At 43.8% G+C, this 26,519-nt stretch overlaps 2 protein-coding genes across 2 annotated transcripts in view; both read right to left on the bottom strand.

Annotated features, from left to right (window-relative positions):
- zanl (zonadhesin, like) overlaps positions 1 to 13,966 on the bottom strand; it is a gene marked incomplete at both ends in the record, with an annotated part of 88,170 nt that extends 74,204 nt beyond the window's left edge. The window contains 29 exons of the mRNA XM_084042433.1: positions 605 to 804; positions 1,287 to 1,428; positions 1,519 to 1,657; positions 1,758 to 1,886; positions 2,025 to 2,173; positions 2,485 to 2,729; positions 2,933 to 3,074; positions 4,203 to 4,396; positions 4,583 to 4,726; positions 4,908 to 5,046; positions 6,294 to 6,493; positions 6,664 to 6,805; positions 6,921 to 7,059; positions 7,162 to 7,290; positions 7,428 to 7,576; positions 7,900 to 8,144; positions 8,886 to 9,027; positions 9,185 to 9,378; positions 9,494 to 9,562; positions 9,715 to 9,853; positions 10,849 to 11,048; positions 11,334 to 11,475; positions 11,586 to 11,724; positions 11,825 to 11,953; positions 12,081 to 12,229; positions 12,866 to 13,110; positions 13,256 to 13,397; positions 13,521 to 13,714; positions 13,861 to 13,966. Coding sequence (XP_083898559.1) covers positions 605 to 804; positions 1,287 to 1,428; positions 1,519 to 1,657; positions 1,758 to 1,886; positions 2,025 to 2,173; positions 2,485 to 2,729; positions 2,933 to 3,074; positions 4,203 to 4,396; positions 4,583 to 4,726; positions 4,908 to 5,046; positions 6,294 to 6,493; positions 6,664 to 6,805; positions 6,921 to 7,059; positions 7,162 to 7,290; positions 7,428 to 7,576; positions 7,900 to 8,144; positions 8,886 to 9,027; positions 9,185 to 9,378; positions 9,494 to 9,562; positions 9,715 to 9,853; positions 10,849 to 11,048; positions 11,334 to 11,475; positions 11,586 to 11,724; positions 11,825 to 11,953; positions 12,081 to 12,229; positions 12,866 to 13,110; positions 13,256 to 13,397; positions 13,521 to 13,714; positions 13,861 to 13,966 — 4,617 coding nt within the window. The remainder of the gene's footprint in view (positions 1 to 604; positions 805 to 1,286; positions 1,429 to 1,518; positions 1,658 to 1,757; positions 1,887 to 2,024; positions 2,174 to 2,484; positions 2,730 to 2,932; positions 3,075 to 4,202; positions 4,397 to 4,582; positions 4,727 to 4,907; positions 5,047 to 6,293; positions 6,494 to 6,663; positions 6,806 to 6,920; positions 7,060 to 7,161; positions 7,291 to 7,427; positions 7,577 to 7,899; positions 8,145 to 8,885; positions 9,028 to 9,184; positions 9,379 to 9,493; positions 9,563 to 9,714; positions 9,854 to 10,848; positions 11,049 to 11,333; positions 11,476 to 11,585; positions 11,725 to 11,824; positions 11,954 to 12,080; positions 12,230 to 12,865; positions 13,111 to 13,255; positions 13,398 to 13,520; positions 13,715 to 13,860) is intronic.
- A 143-nt stretch (positions 13,967 to 14,109) lies between these two features.
- LOC311034552 (zonadhesin-like) lies at positions 14,110 to 26,482 on the bottom strand (the record flags this gene model as incomplete). Its single annotated transcript, XM_084042432.1, has 21 exons — positions 14,110 to 14,190; positions 16,085 to 16,284; positions 16,434 to 16,575; positions 16,687 to 16,825; positions 16,986 to 17,114; positions 17,252 to 17,400; positions 17,609 to 17,853; positions 18,411 to 18,552; positions 20,152 to 20,345; positions 20,438 to 20,506; positions 20,752 to 20,890; positions 21,074 to 21,273; positions 21,555 to 21,696; positions 22,635 to 22,773; positions 22,875 to 23,003; positions 23,227 to 23,375; positions 24,278 to 24,522; positions 25,023 to 25,164; positions 25,891 to 26,084; positions 26,192 to 26,359; positions 26,470 to 26,482. The coding sequence occupies 21 exons, from the start codon at positions 26,480 to 26,482 to the stop codon at positions 14,110 to 14,112; spliced, it is 3,150 nt and encodes a 1,049-aa protein (XP_083898558.1).
- Positions 26,483 to 26,519: the final 37 nt, after the last annotated feature.

The raw sequence follows: 26,519 nt of genomic DNA, 5'->3' as shown, positions 1-26,519 counted from the left end.
AGAGAGATTTATGAATTCACAAAATTAGCAAAATAATAACACTATATTTACAGGAAATGTCATTAAACAGCATATGTGGATGAAAAAACACACGTAATCGAGGTCACGTGATGACGCACTGCGTCTCTTTGCTCTAGCTCAGTGGTTCTCAACCTATGGGTTGGGAGTTGGGACCCCACATGACAGTTAAGTGACAATTTAAGGACTTTTAAGACCTTTTTAATAACCTACTTAAAAATATATAATAATAATAAAGAAAAAAGACAAACTATACTATAAAAACTGGTCAAACATTGGCCAAATAGTCAAATAATATAAGAAAGAGGCAACATTTTTTAAATGAACTGAGTGAGCTTGTCGATCGGCTATTTTCACAATATATCTGTTGAACGGTGCTAACTAATTGTATGCCTCTCCTACAAGTCACCAGTTCAAATATGATTATTTTGGGGTGTTGCGGACTGAAAAGGTTGCAGAACCACATCTAGCTGACTATAATCACAAACAGCCGATTAGAGCTGTACGTGTTTCAGTCAATGCGGTGTTGCCCCATGAATGCGCACACTACCCAGTAATACTGTTTTCAAACAAGAAATCCATCTACCTCATAGTACTGATCGTCGACGTCTTTACACCCACAGGAGCTGGCCTTCACACACTTTCCAGCACTGAGGATGTAGCCGGGGTCACACACACACGACTCCACACAGGGACCACCGCAGCCCGTGGGGGGCTTCCCAGCACACGTATTCTGACAGGGGTCTGCACACGGCTCATAGTGGCTGTTAGCAGGACAGTCCAGAGCTGCAGGAAGGAGGAAGAGGGACATTGAACACTGAATCGGAAACGTTAACCCTCTGACATCAAGGACTACAGACTATCACTCTTTTCCTTTCTTTCCAAGATTATTCAATGAGTAGTTTCCAGCTCTCTCTCCATCTCAAAGAGAATAAACTGTTGGGTTCAAACCAGCCCACTCCGCTGAAACGGCACAAATCATAGTTACAGAAACACTCCATGCTGCCCTGGCTAACTCCCAATCCTCAGTCCCCATCCTTAATCTAGACCTATCAGCAGCATCTGACAAACCCATCAGCTAACCTTGGCATACAAGAGGTTCTCCTCCTACCTGAATGGTCAGACCTAACAGGGTTCATGGAAAGGTTGGCTTTCATCCCCCTACCAGCTTGACCGGGGGTCTTCTTCACACCGGTATGACCCGCCATCAATTAATTTCTCACTCTACTTCCCGATAACTCTCATCCTCATGCATCCCATTGACTCACGGCAGAATGTTTGGTTCCTCCAGGGGGGGATGTTGACTCCACGGTCCTGGCACTCATTGACGTAGGCTTCAATGGCCTCACACAGGATGGGTTTGGCCCCGTCCAGCTCACACAGGTCAAACAGACAGTCCCTGAAGTAGGCCTAAATAAACAAGAAAATACATTAAGAAGTGTGTGTTTTATTGCATGTGCATTGTGTGTTTGTGTCATATTCGTGTGTATTAGCACTCACATTGGGGTTGACCTTGCGGTGACAGACAGCAAAGGGTCCCCTCTTGTCCAACAGGATGCCACAGTATCCAGAGCTCTCATACTGATCCTGTTCCTCATAGGTACATCCTGGGATCGTGACGTTGGGCTTCTTATTACAGCTATGGAGACACAAGCAGGGAAATGGTGGTTGTTTGTGGATGAGTGTTTATGTTTTAATGTGTGTGTGAGGGACTCTGCGTTCATGTTAACGTTACTCACTTGGGGTCTGTCACCCAGCTGTGTCCGAACACATTGGGGTCATTGGTCACGATGCCGTCTGGCTTTCGCATGTCATCCTTGGCATTGTCATTGTAGTCTCCACACAGACCACACAATGTGTCCTTGTAACTGCAGGTCACCAGGTGGAGGCAAAGGAAAGGGTGGAGGGGAATGAATTAATGGGACAACAGTTCAGTCACTGTCTGTATCTTTAAATTAGATCAGTCAAATGATTCAAATGACAGGCAGGTTATGGGTGTCACTCACTCTTTGATCACTTTGATGTCCATGAAGTGGTTTCCATCGTAGCGGACGGTCACACCAAAGTCCATGGCTACAGTGTAGTGTTTCCCAGACTTCAACACAGATATACCGCTGGCTGGAGTGACTGGCAGGTTGACATTGGTCCCATTCAGCTACGCAAGAGCAACACGAGAGCATTTTATCAGCACTCCAACATTTCCCCTTCCGGCAAGCATCACTAGGTGTAAATATTAACATAGGACTAGGTTTGAAGGCCGCATGGCGGCCTGAAAATCTAGTATTATAAACGATTGTTTATTCTTGTTGTTATGGCTGATTAGTTTCTGACTGCAGGGCGAAGTGGGATTTTTTAAACACCTAAAAGATGAGCTCCCTGTAGCTCTTGCTTATTTCATCAAATATGCCAATGTCAACATCTGCAGGCACTAATTGATCACTAATGTGGGTACTACACCCATCTCACCTGTACTTTGCCTCCCTTCAGGATGGAAATCTTCATGCTGCGCACGTACACGTGCGCAGCCTTCACGTAGGAAATGGTAGGTTTGTTGAAGCGGTTTTCGTTGTCGACATGGACCTCAAAGTGCTGCATGGAGGTGTGGTTGCAGGGTTTAGACATCACATAGCTGCAGTTGCCCATGAAGTTGTACTTGCGACGGTCAAAGGTGGTGTAGTGTGGGTCTCCAGACGCTATGCAGGTGGATGTAGCTGTATGAAACATGGTGGAAGATGGAGGAAGGTATGTGTTACTGAGAGCTTAGACTACACCCCATAGCTTGGAGGGATGTTTTTTCTGCGATTGGCTACTTCATTATTAGACCAACCGGCTGATCAATGTCGTAACTTCATCACTTCAGTCAGTCAGTCAGTCAGTCAGTCAGCCAGTCAAGTGTTTCTCTTGACATTATCACCTTTGGGATAGCATCCTGCTACTCCGCTGACTTCACGGCACTCTTCTGTGGAGTCACAGGAATTATCCACACACTGCAAGGTGTAGTTCCCTGCACAGCTACACAGCTTGGAGCAGCCGTCACCAAAGATGATCTCTCCAGGCTGACAAACATTAGACAAGGCATGAAGTCAGTCTTAAGTCTAATTTATATGGAATCGTTCTCTCATCATGTCTTGTAATCATTTAGGCTCCTCTCAGTTAATGACATCCTCATTGACTCATTTAATCTATGGATCATTTACATGAGCGATGTAATAGAGCACCGAAGTCTGACGCAATTTACACATCCTACCTGGTTCGCGTTTTCCCCCCGTTCTTAATTCCCATAGACGTCTTTTATATCACGTCAAATAAGAACTGTGTTCCAAAAATAAACAAATGACCCTGGCGGTTTTACTCTTATGGATATGAAGCATCAACTGACGGTGAGAAAACACTAATGTTACTTCCGACGAATTTGTTACATTTTCGCCAGAAACTGTTTCAAACGACTGTTTGAAATATGAGTGACTGACTATCATAAACGATACAGAGCCACCTCCCTGACAATATCGCAGAGACAGTTTGTTTATTTTTGGACCACAATTCTTATATGAGACGATTCTAAGAAGACCCAATGTTATTATCCATAGCGAAATTACTTAACGAACCAGGGGATGGACGAGTGACGTCAGGACTTCTGTACTCTATGTATGGCGTCTAACCCAAGGGCCCAGCATCCGCCTTTGAAATTGAGTCTATACAGGAAGTGACAGTTCATATGAATGGCCCGTAGTTTCGCTGTTTTAACCCTGCTGGTGTCCGAAGAAATAACTCTCAATGCAAGTGGATGGGTTTATGCCGAACTTTAGACTTGATTTTATTACCCCAATAAACATGGTCATAAATACTATGCTTCCAGTCCCTAGTTTAAAGTCTTCTTTCAATCACCATGATATGCGTTTTGGTGAATTTTGGAGCCATTTATTAAAAAGTTGATGATAAAGTAGGGTATGCTGGAGGAGGGGCGGTATGATTTGATTGACAAGCTACAGAACCAATAGCATTCCCCACCCCCGCTCTTGATTGACAAGCTACCCAACCAATAGCATTCATTTCCGGCTGCATAGGATATGACACGATACAGGAAGATGGCGGATTTGAAATAGCTGAAAAATAGGCTTCATTTACGGTCTGTAGAGTGTATGGGCGTAACGTTGTCCATTCTTTTACACAGTCTATGGTCTAACCTCGTAGTAGTTGTTGTGTTCATCCAGACAGCCACAGGTCTCCAGTTTGACACAACGGCGTCCCTTAAAGACGTAGCCCGGCTTACAGAAGCAGGCACTAATGCAGGAGCCTGTACAGTTGGTGGAGGGTTCTTGACAGCTGGGAATACAAGCTGGACCACACTCTATGTACTCAGCATTAGGAGGACATGTTACTGTGGGTCGCAAGAAAAAACAGAGAAAAACAACACAGTGAGAAGATGGATTAAATGTCCTATGATGGCATATGACATAAAAGACATAGCATATGGCTTGAAAATAATCTAATCTAATCTAATTTTTTATTATATTTCTAAATCTGATCTTTAATTAGGACAATGTGCTGTCATTTTAAGTCTTACTCGGTGGTTTAGTAGTGGTTGGCTTTGGCGTGGTTGGTTTGGGTGTAGTTGGTCCAGGAGTTGGCGGTTTGGGTGTAGTTGGTCCAGGAGTTGGAGGTTTGGGTGTAGTTGGTCCAGGAGTTGGAGGTTTGGGTGTAGTAGTACCTGAAGTCAGAAAAGAAAATATTTTTCTTATAACCCATTTTATTCAATGCACATTTTGTTGGTAGTTTTGGAACAAACATTCCCGATTCTCGTCTAAGTTGAAGGTCCCTTTTTTCTTCTTCGCTCAAAGCTACTTTTTGTTTCTCTGCCAGAGCATCTCTGTTGTTGAGAGTGAACTTACTGGTGGGGTAGCAGCCCAGATCTCCTCCTTGCAGTTTACACTCGTGCAGTGGAGGGCAGTCTGCTGCCGAACAGGTGACGAAGGGAGCATTACACCTACACTTCAACAAACAGTTCTCCACATAAAACTCCTCTCCAGGCTGAGAGAAAGAGAGAGAGAGAGAGAGAGAGAGATTTTCATGAATACATATATAATAATAATAAATATATAGTATTATGTTATGCTAAATGTGGGAGGACAGGAAATGTGGGGGGAAAAAAGCAAAATAAGCATCCTGGTGCATGGGGGAGGGGAAGCACTCGTTTTGTTTCACTCAAAGACCTGTGTATGTGCAATTTTGAAACGGGTGATACATGAAACAGGTGATACATAGGGATCCATAATCAGGGGTGCACATAACTTTTTAGGTTTAGTACTCAGAAGAGCACCTGGAGATGTGACTTCGCCTATTTTTTTTTTCTCACGCCGTTTGGTGAACCCCCCAAGGTTGGTGCCCTGTGCTGCGCTGCTTTTATCCGCCAGATTGGCACGTTCACGGCATATTTTGCACCATTACGGTGCGTTCATCATCGGTGACGAGTGCCGCTAACAGCCGTTGCTGGCTGCGTGCAGCGAGCTGCAAGTCGCAGCGTGTCTGTGTGTCAGTTGCGAGGCAACACTCACACAATCACGTGCAGAATGCGCCCCCTCCTCCTGCGCCTAATGGCTGTACATGGGGCCGACGCATGCTTTAGCGTGATTGTGTGAGTGTGGCTTCAGGAAGTAAATTCCTAGCCTCGATCTCCAGGCTTTTATTTTTTAGTTTTGCTAAAAAATAAAAGCTTGGAAAATCCTGTCTCAGCTGTTGGTACGCAAAAGCGCCTCGCGTCGTCTGATGTGCCGCGCGTTATTTATTTTGGGTGCGCATGCGCACCTGCGCACCAGTTATGTGCACCCCTGTCCATAATCCTACTGAGAGACTTCAACGCACACGCGGGCACCGGCATAGATAGACACTTAAAGGGCGTGACTGTGAGGAATGGTCTCTCTAATCTGATTCTGAACAAGAGTTGTTTTTGGACTTTTGTGCTAGCCATAGAATGCACAGAACAAACACAATGGCCGAACATGTGGAAACATATACTACACATACAAGTGTACATGGTACCAGAGCACCGGTTGTACATTAATAATCAATTCAGTTATTGTTTTATCTGATTTGAGAACACATGTCTTAAGTTGGACACTCAGTTGAAAAGAGGGGCTGGACTGTCAACATGTCACCATCTGGTGGTGAGTTGAGTCTGATGTCAGCGTGCCTGCTTTGTTTCCTAGAGATATAAGGAGTAATGCATGTAAAGCCATTGATTAATCAGTTGGGTAGACATTTCAGTCTCTCCTATATACCTCATAGTATTGTCCGTTGGTGTGTTTGCATCCACAGTCAGTGGTCCTCACACACTTTCCAGCACTGAGGATATAGCCGGGGTCACACACACACGACTCCACACAGGGACCACCGCAGCCCATGGAGGGCTTCCCAGCGCACGTATTCTGACAGGGGTCTGCACACGGCCCATAGTGGCTGTTAGCAGGACAGTCGAGAGCTGCAGGAAGGAGAGAGAGGAACAGGTATAAACTCACACATACAGACACCTTTATCGTTAGTTCAATACTTTAGAAATATCGCTCATCTAAACATTCATCCCCTCATCTCCTTATCCATCCATCCATCCATCTTTCCATCCCTCCATCCTCCACTGGTCAGTTGACTCACGGCAGAATGTTTGGTTCCTCCAGGGGGGGATGTTGACTCCACGGTCCTGGCACTCATTGACGTAGGCTTCAATGGCCTCACACAGGATGGGCTTGGCCCCGTCCAGCTCACACAGGTCAAACAGACAGTCCTTGAAGTAGTCCTGGAGAATGAACAAACACATACAGTATTAAGAAAGGAGTTGAAAAGTGTATGTGTTTGAGAGCGTATGCATTTGTGTCTGTGCGTGTGATATGTTTGTGTGTATTAGCACTCACATTGGGGTTGACCTTGCGGTGACACACAGCAAAGGGTCCCCTCTTGTCCAACAGGATGCCACAGTATCCAGAGCTCTCATACAGATCCTGTTCCTCATCCGTACATCCTGGGACCGTGACGTTGGGCTTCTTATTACAGCTATGGAGACACACGTTTGTGGATGAATGTATCTGTACCAATGTGTGTGTGTTTGTGCGTGTTCATAATGGAGTAGGCGGCGTTCATGTTAACGTTACTCACTTGGGATCGGTCACCCAGCTGTGTCCGAACACATTGGGGTCATTGGTCACGATGCCGTCTGGCTTTCGCATGTCATCCTTGGCATTGTCATTGTAGTCTCCACACAGACCACACAATGTGTCCTTGTAACTGCAGGTCACCAGGTGGAGGAAAAGGAAAGGGTGGAGAGGAATTAATTCATGGGACACCTGTTCAGTCACTGTATGTGTCTTTAAACGAGATCAGTCAAATCATTCAAATAACAGGCTATTATGGGTTTCACTCACTCTTTGATCACTTTGATGTCCATGAAGTGGTTTCCATCGTAGCGGACGGTCACACCAAAGTCCATGGCTACAGTGTAGTGTTTCCCAGACTTGAACACAGAGATACCGCTGGCTGGAGTGACTGGCAGGTTGACATTGGTCCCATTCAGCTACACAAAAGAAACACGAGAGAGACAAAGATGACAATTATTAGAGAAATAGAAAGTTAAAGTTGTTTAATTATCAATGGTTTTAAAAGCACGTTATCAGGACTCATGCATCACTACTTAGAAATGTGAAATCAGAGTGGAAAATCTGAGCAAGAATTTTGAATTCTGAGGCAGTTGGTTAGAGAAGAAGACAAGACACATTGCAAGAGTATTTCTAAATTGACATTACGGCCACAGTATTCACAGTAAAGAAGCCCTTGATTAACAGCCAATCTTAGAAGCACTTTAATCATATTTGGACTCACTAATTCCACCCATCTCACCTGTACTGTGCCTCCCTTCAGGATAGAAATCTTCATGCTGCGCACGTACACGTGCACAGCCTTCACGTAGGAGATAGTAGGTCTGTTGTGGCGGTTTTCGTTGTCGACATGGACCTCAAAGTGCTGCATGGAGGTGTGGTTGCAGGGTTTAGACATCACATAGCTGCAGTTGCCCATGAAGTTGTACTTGCGACGGTCAAAGGTGGTGTAGTGTGGATCTCCAGAGGCTATGCAGGTGGATGTAGCTGTATGACAGATGGTGGAGGAAGGTATGTGTTACTGTGTGCTCGGGTTACAAATAATGTTTCATCATCAATCATCACATAGTCAATCACATTGTCAAAGTGACAGGATAGCAACTGTTTCCTCTATGGAAACGTCAAGAATATTATTAACCACCCTTTAAACTAGGCTTTGTCCATGTGAAATTAATCAAGATTAAGCAACTGCATGAACTATTTCTCTCTTAAAATGTAATCAGAATATAAATGTATATGCAAAATATAGATTGCTCACAGACAAGGTGCGTTTGTCATTATAAATGTCCTCAATCCCATAGCCTGAAGGGATGATTCCACTATGATTGGCTAGTTTGTTGTAAGGCCAACCGACAGACTACTTCCCATAGAGTGGTGTGTTCTAGGTTTTTTCGGAGGGTATACGATATTCCCTGCACAACATACGCGATACGCTAGTACGTTTTCAATGGATGAAATGGTTATTAGAGTGTATATGTTGTTTTCCCCAAAAAAATCTGCCCTGTATACGGCGTATACAGAGTAACACGGTAGAATCAATCCCATAGGCCGGAAGGATGTTTGGTCCAACAATGAACTAGCCAATAGGCTGGCCAGTTGGAGCAATCAGTTGGCCAAAGTTGTAACTTCCTCCCGTAACGACTCAGTCATTAGCATGTATATAGGGCTGGTTGGCCTGCTGGTCCTGCCTTTGTGTTAAGTATGACATGTTTTTCTTGACATTATCACCTTTGGGATAGCATCCTGCTACTCCGCTGATCTCACGACACTCTTCTGTGGGGTCACAGGAATTATCCACACACTGCAAGGTGTAGTTCCCTGCACAGCGACACAGCTTGGAGCAGCCGTCACCAAAGATGATCTCTCCAGGCTGACAAACATAAGACAACGCATGAAGTCAGTCTTAAGGCTAATTTATATATGGAATTGTTCTCTCATATCATGTCTTGTAATAATTAAATCTCTTCTCAGTTCATGTCTTCCCCATTGACTCACATCAGTTAGATAATTTACTTATGACATCTAACCTCATAGTAGTTGTTGTGTTCATCCAGACAGCCACAGGTCTCCGGTTTGACACAACGGCGTCCGTTTAAGACGTAGCCCGGCTTACAGAAGCAGCCACTAATGCAGGGGCCTGTACAGTTGGTGGAGGGTTCCTTACAGCTGGGACTACAAGCTGGACCACACTCATTGTACTCAGCATTGGGAGGACATGTTACTGTGGGTTACAAGAAAACACAGAGATGAGAACATTAAATAAATGGTTCATAAATGAGGTATGAAGGACACGAAGGAATGTATACTGACAAACGTTTGTTCATTTTCAGTCTTACTTGGTGTGCTTGTCGTGGTTGGTCTGGGTGTAGTTGGACCTGGTGTTGGAGGTTTGGGTGTAGTAGGAGCTGGAGTTGAAGGTCATATATTTGAGTACTTTTTTCACAAGTTTATGTTTGTAATTTATGAACCAATCTTTCCTGATAGCTTTTGTGTCTCTGCATAAAAACATGTTATTTTCTATCTACATCTACATGCACTCTGTTGAGAGTGAACTTACTGGTGGGGTAGCAGCCCAGATCTCCTCCTTGCAGTTTACACTCATGCAGTGGAGGGCAGTCTGCTGCCGAACAGGTGACGAAGGGAGCATTACACCTACACTTCAACAAACAGTTCTCCACATAAAACTCCTCTCCAGGCTGAGAGAGAGAGGGAGAGAGAGAGAGAGAGAGAGAGAGAGAGAGAGAGAGAGAGAGAGAGAGAGAGAGAGAGAGAGAGAGAGAGAGAGAGAGAAATGAATATGTTAAAGGTGCTGTAACTCTGATAGTAATCACTGAGTGTTTGTTCAGTGGGGTCTCCCCGTGTCCCCAGCAAACACAAAATCCATTTTCAGGTAGGACACCAATTTTATCAGATCAGGATATTAAACCCGTGTAGGCCTATCATCTTCAATGTTATATTGTTCCAGTTCCACTTCTGTCTATTTCCCTGGAAATGTACACATTTTCCAACAGCCTGGTAAATTACTATATTTCCAGGGAAATGTAGACATTCCCAGCGGACCAGGATAAGTGGATAAAAAGCTATTAAGCACACAAACACACACTGACACCCTCCACAGAGCAGTCTGTCAGAATGCTCTTAAATGGTTAGTGCTATAGATAGGTTCAGACGGAGGGAGAGGAACCAAAAGTAAAAGTACTAACATGTTTGAAAATAGCAGATCTACAAGCTCACAACGCGCCGTGATGCGACGCATTGTGAGCTTGTAGATCGGCTATTTTCAAATAGCCTAGGTATAAAATAGGGCTAAAGTGGTTAATGTATGTTTTATAATGTAATAAGTGATATCTGCAAAGTAACTAGTAACTAAAGTTTTCAAATAATTGTAGTGGAGTAAAAGTACAATATTTGCATCTGCGATGTAGTGGAGTAGTAGTAAAAGTATAGACAATTGGAAATACTCCAGTTAAGTAAAAGTAACACAATTTTACTTAAGTACAGTACTTGAGTAAATGTACTTAGTTACTTTACAACACTGGTTTCACTCAATGTCCTGCACATGTGCAATTTCCAAACTATTGATAGCCTGCTCTATTCCGCCCAACACGGCTTGGTCAACCCTGACCCACTCGCTCGCCTACAGTAGCTCCATTCTTTATTAGTAGTAGACATTTCAGTCTCTCCCTTGTACCTCATAGTATTGTCCGTTGGTGTGTTTGCATCCACACTCAGTGGTCCTCACACACTTTCCAGCACTGAGGATGTAGCCGGGGTCACACACACACGACTCCACACAGGGACCACCGCAGCCCGCGGAGGGCTTCCCAGCGCACGTATTCTGACAGGGGGCTGCACACGGCTCATAGTGGCTGTTAGCAGGACAGTCCAGAGCTGCAGGAAGGAGGGAGAGGTACATGTGTAAACAGACACACCCATGAAACTGGAACAGGTACTTAATGTCAACTTCCCTGTATCATTAGTTACATTCTTTCTAATTCTGCTTAGATAATTAGTAATATTGTTCATCTAACATCCATCCATCTTTCCATCTTTTCTGACATCCACTGGCAGCCATCGCTGCATTCCTCTCTCTTTTCCCTGTAACTGATCTATCTTTCCCTCCATCTGTCACTCCATCCGTCCATTCCTCCATCCTCCACTGGTCAGTTGACTCACGGCAGAATGTTTGGTTCCTCCAGGCGGGGATGTTGACTCCACGGTCCTGGCACTCATTGACGTAGGCTTCAATGGCCTCACACAGGATGGGCTTGGCCCCGTCCAGCTCACACAGGTCAAACAGACAGTCCTTGAAGTAGTTCTGAATGCACACATACATTTGTATTAAGAAAATAGTTGACAAAGTGTTTGAGTGCATACTATGCATGTGCAATGTGTTTACATGATATGCTTGTGTGTATTAGCACTCACATTGGGGTTGACCTTGCGGTGACAGACAGCAAAGGGTCCCCTCTTGTCCAACAGGACACCACAATATCCAGAGCTCTCGTACAGATCCTGTTCCTCATCCGTACATCCTGGGATCGTGACGTTGGGCTTCTTATTACAGCTATGGAGACACATGTTTGTGGATGAATGTATCTGTATCAATGTGTGTGTTCGTGCGTGTTCATAGTAGAGTAGGCGCCGTTGATGTTAACGTTACTCACTTGGGATCGGTCACCCAGCTGTGTCCGAACACATTGGGGTCATTGGTCACGATGCCGTCTGGCTTTCGCATGTCATCCTTGGCATTGTCATTGTAGTCTCCACACAGACCACACAATGTGTCCTTGTAACTGCAGGTCACCAGGTGGAGGCAAAGGAAAGAGTGGAGAGGAATTAATTCATGGGACACCTGTTCAGTCACTTTGAATGATATCAGTCAAATGATTCAAATAACTGTCTGTTGTGGGTTTCACTCACTCTTTGATCACTTTGATGTCCATGAAGTGGTTTCCATCGTAGCGGACGGTCACACCAAAGTCCATGGTTACAGTGTAGTGTTTCCCAGACTTGAACACAGAGACACCACTGGCTGGAGTGACTGGCAGGTTGACATTGGTCCCATTCAGCTACGCAAGAGCAACACAAGAGAGACAAACAAACATGGCAATTCATTTTAAAGTTAAGTAAAGTTAAGTGCTTTAAAGCATTTCATCAGGACTCCACCATTTTCCCTTTCAGATTTTTTTTAAAGGAGACACACCATGAATTTCACTTTTTTTTTTTTTTTGGTATTTTTTGGGCTCCCCAGTGTCTCTTGTACCCCAAAAAATTTTTTTTTTTAACATTCAGTCATTCATTCTCAATTCAGAGATTTTCAGAATGGGCGTGTCTAAACAGGCCATCTCAGAATGGCAAGTTTGCTTACCTCACCAAACTTTCTGCCCATGTATTTTGACAGACAGAATTGCTCAGTACCGCAGTACAGCACCCCCCTGCCCAACAGGACGTTTTGGTATTGCAGCTGAAAGTGCTTTATAAGCCTGAGAGAATTGACTTGGGATGAGTATATCTGAGTGTTGATTTAGGCTCAAACCTTTTGAAAATGGTTTGAGGGACATACACCATATGATATTAAATATCAAATATTTTTTTTTAATTCATGGTGTGTCTCCTTTAAATGCCAGCTGAGGGCCCCGGCCAATCTAATCAACATCATCATAGTCACTAGTTGGTCACTAATGTGGGTGCTACGCCTATCTCACCTGTACTGTGCCTCCCTTCAGGATGGAAATCTTCATGCTGCGCACGTACACGTGCACAGCCTTCACGTAGGAGATGGTAGGTCTGTTGTGGCGGTTTTCGTTGTCGACATGGACCTCAAAGTGCTGCATGGAGGTGTGGTTGCAGGGTTTAGACATCACATAGCTGCAGTTGCCCATGAAGTTGTACTTGCGACGGTCAAAGGTGGTGTAGTGTGGGTCTCCAGAGGCTATGCAGGTGGATGTAGCTGTATGAAACATGGTGGAGGAAGGTATGTGTTAATGTGTGCTCAGGTTACAAATATGTTGTATTGTGTATAAGACGATACAGGAAGCGGCAACACTCAGATTGTTAAATGTGACAGGGTAGCTCTGCATAGAGCCAATTATCACCTTTGGGATAGCATCCTGCTACTCCGCTGACCTCACGACACTCTTCTGTGGGGTCACAGGAATTATCCACGCACTGCAAGGTGTAGTTCCCTGCACAGCGACACAGCTTGGAGCAGCCGTCACCAAAGATGATCTCTCCAGGCTGACAGACATAAGACAGCCTAAGTTATTTATGGAATTACATCATGACTCTCATCTTGACTCAGATCATCCATAGATACTCTATAGCTCATTTACATGAGCATTGCAATGTATGGCGTCTAACCTCGTAGTAGTTGTTGTGTTCATCCAGACAGCCACAGGTCTCCAGTTTGACACACCGGCGCCCCTTAAAGACGTAGCCCGGCTTACAGAAGCAGCCACTAATGCAGGAGCCTGTACAGTTGGTGGAGGGTTCCTGACAGCTGGGAATACAAGCTGGGCCACACTCTATGTACTCTGCATTCGGAGGACATGTTACTGTGGGTCACAAGACATATAGAGAAAAACAACACGGTGAGAAAACTTTATACATGCTTTGTAAATGGGGTAGAAAATAAAAAACGTTGTACTATTCTAATCTTTCATACGGTTTGTTTATTTTCAGTCTTACGTGGTGTGCTTGCTGTGGTAGGTCTGGGTGTAGTTGGTCCTGGAGTTGGAGGTGCAGGTGTAGTTGGTCCAGGAGTTGGAGGTGCGGGTGTAGTAGGATCTGGAGTTGGAGGTTATCATTTTTTAGCACTTTTAAATCCAGTCTTATATTGCGCTGATCAGAGCAATGGTCACCTGTGACCATTTGACATGTTAGACACTGCTGTAACGCTGATGTAGTGCCCCATATGTGTGCAATTTAGGTTTGTTGGTGTGAACATTTGTCATGGCGGATGCCTGAACAGCATGGTGAGGATTGGAGCAATGGTGTGCCTGAGGCCACCGGGGTACCCTGACATGGGCCCCTGGTGTGAGTAATGTCATGACAGACCCCTGAAAAATGTTTGTGTCCTGCCATGTTTGGGGTTTTTAATATGCTGGGAACTGGAGTTATGGCTGTTAAAAGCCCAGCCAATGGGAACAGAGGGGGCGGGGCTTAAAGGAGAATTTTGGATTAAAGTTGTATTACCTTTTCTATGATATGATATCTTAAGATGAATGGTACAATAGAAAAATTTCATAACTCCACCCCTGGTCCGCCAGAGCTTAAAAGGTGCGCGGATAGGCCTTAGGTTAGATCACATATTTTAATAGCTTTTTTTTTTTTTTTGTGAGATCTGATGTTCATAGTGACAGAACACTATGCAACAAAAAAAAAACGAAAAAAAAACAACCTAAGTCTCGCTAGATGAGACTGAAATCTCGAGATTTCAAACTCGTCTAGCGAGACTTCTGTTTTTTTTTTTGCCCATTGGCTGTCTAAGAGCTCCCACCAAGTTTGGGGCCTTTAGCATGCTGGAAACTGGATTCATTGCTGTTGAAAGCCCAACCAATAGGAACACAGAGGGGGTGGGGCTTAATCAATTAAGACCACCAGGTTCGAGCCTGTAGTATGCTGGGAACTAGAGTTAAGGCTGTTTAAAACCCAGCCAATGGGAAAACAGAGGGGGCGGAGGGGGCGGAGCCACACCAGGAGCCCCTGGTGTGGCTATTCTGATGGCAGAAGTCTCCTATTATTTCAGTGCTTATCATCTGGCTTCACAGCTTGACTTAAAGTTTGCATTGGTCACAAAGTCAGGACCCAATATAATTGTTAATTATCACAACATTCCTGCATCTAAGTTGCTGGTACTTTGTCATCTATGACCCTGTCTCAGCACATCTCTAAAGCTAACTTGTTTTTGTCTTCTAGACTAGAGCATCTCTATTGAGAGTGAACTTACTGGTGGGGTAGCAGCCCAGATCTCCTCCTTGCAGTTTACACTCGTGCAGTGGAGGGCAGTCTGCTGCCGAACAGGTGACGGTGACGAAGGGAGCATTACACCTACACTTCAACAAACAGTTCTCCACATAAAACTCCTCTCCAGGCTGAGAGAGAGAGAGAGAGAGAGAGAGAGAGAGAGAGAGAGAGAGAGCGAGAGCGAGAGAGAGCGCGCGCGAGAGAGAGAGAGAGAGAGACGCGCGTAAGTGTTAGAAATGTATACATTTCCCAACAGACTGGTAAATCATACATGTCCATAGTGCCCCAGGAAATGGGGCTACAAAATGAATTAAGCATGCTGACTCCGGCATCACAGAGCAGCCAGCCAGAATGCTCAGATGTGGTTATTGGGTAGATTGGATGCGATAGAGGGAGGGGAAGTACTTGCTACATTCTGTGCAATTTAAAAAAAAGGGAATATAACCAATTCAGTGTAAAACCATTCCTCCTTAAAGGTTTCATGACATCAAATTTCTATTATCTTTATTTTTCTTTTTTTACTGACCTTAATTTCACCCCAGAAAAATCTGAACTTTGAACGTTCAGTGGATTTTCTGTGGTCTGGGGTTTTCTGAATAATTAGGCTCAGAAAAGTGCTGTGATTGGCCGGTGGACTTTGATGTCAAAGTCCATTAATCCCGCCCCCTCTCCTCCCCTCTCCTTTTCTTTTGGGGACGGGGGACGGGGGAGGGCAAATGATTGACAGGCAAGATCCCTTAACAGCGACACCCGCAGGCAAATAGGTGTTTTTTTTCCTCCATTGCAGCTGAAAAGGCCTCAGAACACGGAGAGAAACCTGCCATGGCTCACTGGAGTGGATTTTTCAGTTAAATACTTTTACTACACGTTTGAAGGACCATGAAGACTTTAATGTTTTGTTAAACCAGCATGTCGTGAAACCTTTACGTTGGGTAGACATTTCAGTCTCTCCTATATACCTCATAGTATTGTCCGTTGGTGTGTTTGCATCCACACTCGGTGGTCCTCACACACTTTCCCGCACTGAGGATGTAGCCGGGGTCACACACACACGACTCCACACAGGGACCACCGCAGCCCGTGGAGGGCTTCCCAGCGCATGTATTCTGACAGGGGTCTGCACACGGCTCATAGTGGCTGTTAGCAGGACAGTCCAGAGCTGCAGGAAGGAGAGAGAGGAACATATTTAAGCACACACACACATCTTTATCGTTAGTTACATTATTTCAAATTCTGCTCAGATGATATAGTATATTGTTCATTTAACATCCTTCCATTCCTCCATCCTCCACTGGTCAGTTGACTCACGGCAGAATGTTTGGTTCCTCCAGGGGGGGATGTTGACTCCACGGTCCTGGCACTCATTGACGTAGGCTTCAATGGCCTCACACAGGATGGGCCTGGCCCCGTCCAGCTCACACAGGTCAAACAGACAGTCCTTGAAGTAGTCCTGAATAAAAAAACAAAACCAAATACATATTAAGAAAGGTTGACAAAGTGTCATTTTGAGTGCATATGCATTGTGTGTTTGTGTGATAATTGTGTGTGTATTAGCACTCACATTGGGGTTGACCTTGCGGTGACAGACAGCAAAGGGTCCCCTCTTGTCCAACAGGACGCCACAGTATCCAGAGCTCTCATACTGATCCTGTTCCTCATCCGTACATCCTGGGACCGTGACGTTGGGCTTCTTATTACAGCTATGGAGACACAAGCAGGGAAATGGTGGTTGTTTGTGTTCATGTTTTAATATGTGTGTGTGTGTGTGTGTGTGTGTGTGTGTGTGTGTGTGTGTGTGTGTGTGTGTGTGTGTGTGTGTGTGTGTGTGTGTGACTCTGCGCTCATGTTAATGTTACTCACTTGGGATCGGTCACCCAGCTGTGTCCGAACACATTGGGGTCATTGGTCACGATGCCGTCTGGCTTTCGCATGTCATCCTTAGCATTGTCATTGTAGTCTCCACACAGACCACACAATGTGTCCTTGTAACTGCAGGTCACCAGGTGGAGGCAAAGGAAAGAGTGGAGAGGAATTCATTAATGGGACACCTGTTCAGTTACTGTACAAATCTTTGAATTATATCAGTCAAACGATTTAAATAACAGGCTGTTATGGGTGTCACTCACTCTTTGATCACTTTGATGTCCATGAAGTGGTTTCCATCGTAGCGGACGGTCACACCAAAGTCCATGGCTACAGTGTAGTGTTTCCCAGACTTGAACAAAGACACACCGCTGGCTGGAGTGACTGGCAGGTTGACATTGGTCCCATTCAGCTACACAAGAGCAACATACGAGAGACAGACATGACAATTCATTAGAGAGATAGCAAGTCTAAGTGTGTTTTAAAGGCCAGCAGAGGGCCCTAGAGCACTTGCTTAACAGCCTACCTGTTCAGCAACTTAATCAAATTTGCCCAAATTGCACAACATCAACATCTTCACCTCATTAATGTGCCTCATTTGAGTGCTACGCCCATCTTACCTGTACTGTGCCTCCCTTCAGGATGGAAATCTTCATGCTGCGCACGTACACATGCACAGCCTTCACGTAGGAGATGGTAGGTCTGTTGTGGCGGTTTTCGTTGTCGACATGGACCTCAAAGTGCTGCATGGAGGTGTGGTTGCAGGGTTTAGACATCACATAGCTGCAGTTGCCCATGAAGTTGTACTTGCGACGGTCAAAGGTGGTGTAGTGTGGGTCTCCAGAGGCTATGCAGGTGGATGTAGCTGTATGAAACATGGTGGAGGAAGGTATACATGTGTTACTGTGTGCTTGGGTTACAAATATGTTTTATTGTGTATGATGATACAGGAAGCGCTGACACTGCCACTCAGTCTGTGTGCCAGCCAATCATATGTGACAGGTTCCTGGCAAACTTTTAAATTAGCCTTTGTAGATGTGAAATTATTAAGATTTAGCAATTAGGCCGTGCCCATAGCAGCATTTCCGTTCCGGTTCACTTTTCCAAAGATTTGCTTGATTAGTGTGGCAGCAGATTTTAACCGGACACAGTCATGTGTTTCTGGTCTAAATTGTGAATAGTTTTTCAGCACAAGCTTTTTTTGATCCCGTAGCCTGCAGGGACGATAAGTCGGCAATCGACTAAGTTGTTGTTAACTGAGGATATACATATACTGCATCCCATAGCCTTGAGGGAAATTTCTCTATGATTGGCTACTTTGTTGTTAGGCCAACCGAAAGGACAGTCAATCTGTTAGTCAGATACATTCACATTTTGTATGCTGGCCTGTTGGTCCAGGGAATAAATCCTGGATATTATCACCTTTGGGATAGCATCCTGCTACTCCGCTGACCTCACGACACTCTTCTGTGGGGTCACAGGAATTATCCACACACTGCAAGGTGTAGTTCCCTGCACAGCGACACAGCTTGGAGCAGCCGTCACCAAAGATGATCTCTCCAGGCTGACAGACATAAGACAGGGCATGAAGTCAGTCTTTAAATCAATATTGTGTTTAATTCAATTTCATTAATTTGTTTATTTGGGAGGGAATAGGCTCTATGCACAGCAGCCATATTGGAAAGAAATTGGGCCTCTTCTTACTTCCTTCACAGGTGTTACCAATGATACTAATGAAGGCTCTGTTCCATTCTGGTCAGGGTGTTGATATTGAGCATGTTGGCTCACTAGAAACACTCCATTTTGGTTCCCAAATGGCCCATTATGGTGGATGTGTAACTCTGAGAGTGTACAAATGGATTTGGTTCCATTTGTACACTCTCAGAGTTATGGGGGTCCTTGAAAATAAGACAACCACTATGCCACACTTAATGAAACAGAGCCTTAATTAGTATCATTGGCAACACCTGTGAAGGAAGTAAGGAAGGGGCCCAATTCGTTCCCAATATGGCTGCTGTGCATAGAGCCTATTATTATGTGGGTATAATGAACAATACATAAAATGCACTGTAAATACACAGGAGTTAGTTAGTTAATCGCACAATTAACACCATAAATAATACACATGAATGACAAAACAGGTTTAAAAGCTAAAATTGCTCTAAAGGCCAGTCCACACTCGCAACTCCTTGCAACAAAACAGTTTTAAGTTCAACCGCACCAATGCAACTCCTTGCAAATACCGTTGGGGATAATGGTTTCAAGTAGTTACATGTTGCAGGCGTTGCGAGGAGTTGCATTGGTGCGGTTTGGCCTTTAGGTTACTCCGAGACCAAGCAGTCCTATTATGGTTGCATGATTGGCGCTCTAGTAACCTTTTTTTTTGTTTGTTTAAGTTTAAAAGCAGTGAAAGTTGGACAGTCTCGAATGGTAGCTGGTAGACAGTGTACTGGGACAAAAGAGCAGACCACGTACCGAGCCAAAGATCAAGTTTACAAAGTATTGAGGGTTTAAGTGATTAAATGTCTGAAAGCACACATTTAACATGATGAATCCAACACGTAGTGGGGGTCCCTGCTTCATCTCTCTCTTGCCCTGAAACACGTTGAAGACCCCTGATCTAAACTATTTGCCATGACATTCAAGCATTCACCCCTGTCTGTCTGTCTGTGTCTACATCTAATCTGGCAAACTAATAGGCTGATCAGTGTCATTGTGCATGCTACCAGCAAGCCAAGGACAGTATACAGGCAAACAGTAAAGATGATGTGCAACATGTAATCATAATAATGATTACATGTATGCCATGCTACTGTTGCATAGCTGTAGTTGGTAATGTCTTTACATTTCTATTACTATTAGAAATACCTCCTGCCGGAGATTTACGCTCTCTCCCTACTAAGCACACTTTATAGATTATAATTACATCAATTATTTATTTTCAGTAATTTTAACTAACAAAAGCACTATTAATTTGTGTAACCATATTTCTTGACTGGCCTTGTGTCCATTTCCTCTTGTCTCACCTCACCTCCTCTCCATATCCTTATCTTATCGTATTCTCTCGTATTATCTCATAATCATTTAATCTCCTTTCAGTTCATGATAACCTCATTTGTCTCAAGTTTAGATCACGTAAGCATTGCAATGTATGGCGTCTAACCTCGTAGTAGTTGTTGTGTTCATCCAGACAGCCACAGGTGTCCGGTTTGACACAACGGCGTCCGTTTAAGACGTAGCCCGGCTTACAGAAGCAGCCACTAATGCAGGGGCCTGTACAGTTGGTGGAGGGTTCCTTACAGCTGGGACTACAAGCTGGACCACACTCATTGTACTCAGCATTGGGAGGACATGTTACTGTGGGTCACAAGACAAAACAACATTAAATAAATGGTTCATAAATGAGGTATGGAATACACAAAGGAATAACTTAAATACTGTTGTCTTACTTGGTGTGCTTGTCGTGGTTGGTCTGGGTGTAGTTGGACCTGGTGTTGGAGGTTTGGGTGTAGTAGGAGCTGGAGTAGAAGGTCATATATTTTAGCACTTTTGTTTCACAAGTTTGTGTTTGTAATTTATGAACCAACCTTTCCTGATAGCTTTTATGTCTCTGCATAAAACATTTTTATTTTACTTTATCTAATACTTGCATTGCGTGTGAGGTCTCTTTTATTTACATCTGTAAATCTATGATGTCAGCACACATCTCTCAAAGCTACTTTTAGTTTCTCTGCCAGAGCATCTCTGTTGAGAGTGAACTTACTGGTGGGGTAGCATCCTAGATCTCCTCCTTGTAGTTTACACTCATGCAGTGGAGGGCAGTCTGCTGCCGAACAGGTGACGAAGGGAGCATTACACCTACACTTCAACAAACAGTTCTCCACATAAAACTCCTCTCCAGGCTGAGAAAGAGAGAGAGGGAGAGAGAGAGAGACAGAGAGAGAGAGAGAGAGAGAGAGAGAGAGAGAGAGAGAGAGAGAGAGAGAGAGAGAGAGAGAGAGAGAATAAATAATACATTAAAAAAACAGTATAGAACCTAGCTCCATTCTTTATTAGTAGTAGAAATTTCAGTCTCTCCTATATACCTCATAGTATTGTCCGTTGGTGTGTTTGCATCCACACTCAGTGGTCCTCACACACTTTCCAGCACTGAGGATGTAGCCGGGGTCACACACACACGACTCCACACAGGGACCACCGCAGCCCGTGGGGGGCTTCCCAGCGCACGTATTCTGACAGGGGGCTGCACACGGCTCATAGTGGCTGTTAGCAGGACAGTCCAGAGCTGCAAGAAGGAGAGAGAAGAATATGTGTGTGAATAAACTTAATACTGTATCACCTGTTCTTCATTGTTAGATTATTTACAATTCTGCTTAGACAATTTAGCAATAACGTCTTTCCGTCCCTCCGTCCATCCGTCCATCCATCCTTTCCACACTGATATGAGCAGCCATCAATTCATTCCTCGCTCTCTTTCCCCCATCTCTCTCTCCACTCATCCTCTCATCCATCCCCTCATTCATCTATCTTTCCATTCCTCAATCCTCCACTGGTCAGTTGACTCACGGCAGAATGTTTGGTTCCTCCAGGGGGGGATGTTGACTCCGCGGTCCTGGCACTCATTGACGTAGGCTTCAATGGCCTCACACAGGATGGGCCTGGCCCCGTCCAGCTCACACAGGTCAAACAGACAGTCCTTGAAGTAGTCCTGATAAACAAACAGATACACAAGAAAGGAGTTTAAAAAGTCTGTGTTTGTTTGAGTGCATAATATGCATATATGTGTGTTTGTGTGTGTATGTAGTCACGCCTATTAGCCAGATGATCAAAGATGTCCTCCTATTGATTCATCTGGGGAAATCTAAAGCCAATGAATGGACTTAAACGCAGGAGAAAACCTACTCCCACTGCTTTGAAAATCAATCCTAATACCGACTCATATGAAGTCTTTACATTGATTATGTGAAGCTGTTTATGATTGATTGATTGAATACTTCATGAACAAGATTGTTAAAAGTACATGTAGTACAGTTATGTAGTACAAAAGTTACGCTAAAAGGACATCACAAAAATCCCCGGGAGGCATGTCTCCATTGTGGTCCATTGTACTCAATTCATCAGCAAGACATACAATACATACATTTATTTTTTATCCCACTATTTTGTAACCCATTTTTTCACCCAGGCCAGTGCCAATTGTCTAAGTAATCATGGGCGCTACACTCCCTCTGCCAGCCTAAGGAGAGCCAGGGCAGGGGGGAGTTTCCGTGGTTGGACGTACCGCATGGAAGGAACACGTTATTCCAACCAGTTCCTTTGCCCTCCATCAGGGGGAGGCTATACATTACATTACATAACGGTCAAAGCTCCAGTAGCAGAAACATATATATTTACAGATAATGTAGGGGAGGGGGCAAGATGGTGGGGGTAGGAATCTAAGACCAGTTGTAATTTGAGGTCAGACATGATTTAGGTTAGTTTTACTTTTTTTTTTTCATTTACAGTTTTAGCCCTTTCACTGAATTTAGGTATCACAGAAAATATCAGTAAGAGGAGATCTTCTGGCTACACGAGACTAGTGTGTGTGTGTGTGTGTGTGTGTGTGTGTGTGTGTGTGTGTGTGTGTGTGTGTGTATGAGCACTCACATTGGGGTTGACCTTGCGGTGACAGACAGCAAAGGGTCCCCTCTTGTCCAACAGGACGCCACAGTATCCAGAGCTCTCATACTGATCCTGTTCCTCATCCGTACATCCTGGGGCCGTGACGTTGGGCTTCTTATTACAGCTATGGAGACACATGTTTGTGGATGAATGTATCTGTATCAATGTGTTTTGTTTGTGCGTGTTCATAATGGAGTAGGCGGCGTTCATGTTAACGTTACTCACTTGGAGTCGGTCACCCAGCTGTGTCCGAACACATTGGGGTCATTGGTCACAATGCCGTCTGGCTTTCGCATGTCATCCTTGGCATTGTCATTGTAGTCTCCACACAGACCACACAATGTGTCCTTGTAACTGCAGGTCACCAGGTGGAGGCAAAGGAAAGAGTGGAGAGGAATTCATTCATAGAACAGAGTTCATCAGAGCTCAGATAGAATCACTATTTGTTATTGCAGGATATTTAATTCACTGAGTTCATTGCTGTCCAGGAGTAGGACTACTGCTCTGGTACTGTAAGTATCTTTAGATTATATCAGTCAAATGATTCAAATAACAGGCTATTACGGGTTTCACTCACTCTTTGATCACTTTGATGTCCATGAAGTGGTTTCCATCGTAGCGGACGGTCACACCAAAGTCCATGGCTACAGTGTAGTGTTTCCCAGACTTTAACACAGAGACACCACTGGCTGGAGTGACTGGCAGGTTGACATTGGTCCCATTCAGCTACGCAAGAGCAACACAAGAGAGACAAACATGACAATTCATTAGAGAGATAGCAAATTAAAGGTAGGGTAAGAGATTTTCTTTGGTTAAAATAAGTGTTAAATAGCTCTATATTCTGATAGTACTCATTGCTATAGAGTGTTTGTTCAGTAAACTGAGTCTCCTTGTCTCTCCAGCTCTTCATAAAACAGAAAATACATTTTTGTTTCAGGTTCAGTTTCCTTTCCAATTTTATCCAATCAGGATAGAGAACTCAATCAGGATATAAATTAAACAAGTGAAATTGGAAGTGATGACACTAAGAAATGAGCAGGCAAAATTGGAACTGGAACACTATAAAAATGAAGCTTAAAAATTGGTACTTTCTCCTGATTGGCTGAGATTTTGACACCTACCGGAAAATGTATTTTCAGTTTATTAAAGAGCTGGAGAGACGGGGAGACTCCTGTTACTGAACAAACACTCTATAGCAATGATTACTATCAGAATATAGTATTTTAACCTTTTAACAAAATACTTTTTGTTTTAACCCAAAAATATCACTTGCCCTACCTTTAAGTAAAGTTAAATGTTTTAATACCGTAGTATTTTATCAGTAGTCTACCATGTTCCCTTTAATGCATCATTATGCAGGCTGAGCAAATATTTTGAAATCAGAGGCAATTAGTGAGACAAGGACACATTTCAAGATTCCTAGTATTTCTAAATTGTAGTAATGTGCAGACACATAACATGTGTCATCATATTACAGTATATGTTGTTAACATATATGTTATCATATCATAATAAGTTTGGATTCATAAGGAATCGGGATAATGCATTTGGCACATACACACACACACACACACACACACACAATTTGCAGTTATTAGTCACTAATGTGGGTTCTACACCCATCTCACCTGTACTGTGCCTCCCTTCAGGATGGAAATCTTCATGCTGCGTACGTACACGTGCACAGCCTTCACGTAGGAAATGGTAGGTCTGTTGTGGCGGTTTTCGTTGTCGACATGGACCTCAAAGTGCTGCATGGAGGTGTGGTTGCAGGGTTTAGACATCACATAGCTGCAGTTGCCCATGAAGTTGTACTTGCGACGGTCAAAGGTGGTGTAGTGTGGGTCTCCAGAGGCTATGCAGGTGGATGTAGCTGTATGACACATGGTGGAGGAAGGTATGTGTTACTGTGTGCACGGGTTACATGTTTTATTTTTTCATTGTTTGTGTATTATGATATTACAGGAAGCAGTCGGCCACTCTGGGATTGTTAAATATGGCAGCAAACGCTTCCTTTATGAAAACACATTTTTAAACCAGCCTTTAGATGTGAAATTAATCAAAATTGAGCAACTTTCTGGCCAATTTCTCGCTTAACATTTTCAGAAACATTTTCAGTTTTTGTTGGACAGGAAGTGAAAATAAAACAATTTCCAGACAAGCTGCTGCTGAGGCCAACAGATAGACATCTCATAGCCTGGTGGAATGTTTGCTCCACCAACCGGCTGGCCAATGCCGTAACTTCATCAATTAATGACTCAGTCAGTCAGTCAGTCAGTCAGTCAGTCAGTCAGGTACATTCATGTGTAGGGCTGACTTGCTGGTCCAGCCAACAAATGCTGCGTTTTAAAGTGTTTCTCTTGACATTGTCACCTTTGGGATAGCAGCCTGCTACTCCGCTGACCTCACGACACTCTTCTGTGGGGTCACAGGAATTATCCACACACTGCAAGGTGTAGTTCCCTGCACAGCGACACAGCTTGGAGCAGCCGTCACCAAAGATAATCTCTCCAGGCTGACAAACATTAGACAGGGCATGAAGTCAGTCTTAAGGGCATTATAACCAGAACGATAACTATATCATTTTTGTTATAGTTGTGGTGGTGTGGACTCTGCCATTTACTTTTTTTTAAACAATTTTTTTTAACTTTATAGAATCATGTTTTTGTCAGAGTGTAGTTCAAGAATAATAACGTACATTAGTTATGATTGTATTTCATCAAAACAACATACATTTTTCAGAAATCAAACCGCACTGTATTCATTTGTGTACATCTTGGCTCCTATTGTGTCGTTTTTGTTCTTGTCTCAGCTCCAGTCATTTCCTATCATAATACCTTTTCTTATCCATATCTTATCATTTCCTCTCGTATCATCCCATCTAATCATTTAATCTCCTCACAGTTTATAGCATCCTCATTGACCACAATGTTAAGAATGCCATTTAGATAGCAGCTTATTTAAACAGATGCTAGGTTCATTGTTTACCTGGTATCCTATAGTTTAAATGTACATATTTTTATTTCGATAGTATATTGTTTAGACTATATTATATCGTTTAGACTAGGTTCTTGGTTTACCTGTGATCCTAGTTTCTTGAAGCACTGCACAGTGTCTCTGGATTCTATATGATATGATTATCTTGCTTATTGTAAGTTGCTCTGGCTAACAGCATCTGCTAAATGCCTAAATTGCAAATTATAGATCATTTACATGAGCATTGTAATGTATGGCGTCTAACCTCGTAGTAGTTGTTGTGTTCATCCAGACAGCCACAGGTCTCCAGTTTGACACAACGGCGTCCGTTTAAGACGTAGCCCGGCTTACAGAAGCAGCCACTAATGCAGGGGCCTGTACAGTTGGTGGAGGGTTCCTTACAGCTGGGACTGCAAGCTGGACCACACTCATTGTACTCAGCATTAGGAGGACATGTTACTGTGGGTCACAAGACAGACAAAAAGAACATCAGTCAGAAAATGAAATAAACGCTTTAGAAATAAGGTATGAAATAATGAACAATGTTTGTTCATTTTCAGTCTTACCTGGTGTGCTTGCTGTGGTTGGTTTTGGTGTCGTTGGACCAACAGTTGGAGGTTTGGGTGTGGTAGGACCTGGAGTTGGAGGTCTGGGTGTAGTTGGTCCAGGAGTTGGAGGTCTGGGTGTAGTTAAACCTGGTGTTGTCACAGGTGGCTCAGGTGTTGTCGGTGAAACTAAAGGTGGAATAGAATCATTATCTCAAAGCATGAAATGAAAAATCTGTCGAGAAGGCTGTGTTTTGGACAAGGTACATACTTCTGACCAGATGCAGAGAGATTCTTACCTTTACAAGCCATAATACAAACACCATCAACAGCGATATCTGTTTCCGGA

This window comes from Gymnoscopelus microlampas, assembly GCF_963454915.1.
Source record: "Gymnoscopelus microlampas genome assembly, chromosome: 19".
NCBI lineage: Eukaryota > Metazoa > Chordata > Actinopteri > Myctophiformes > Myctophidae > Gymnoscopelus > Gymnoscopelus microlampas.
The sequence above is the reverse complement of the archived record's forward strand: the minus strand, read 5'-3'. Positions and strand labels throughout refer to the sequence as shown.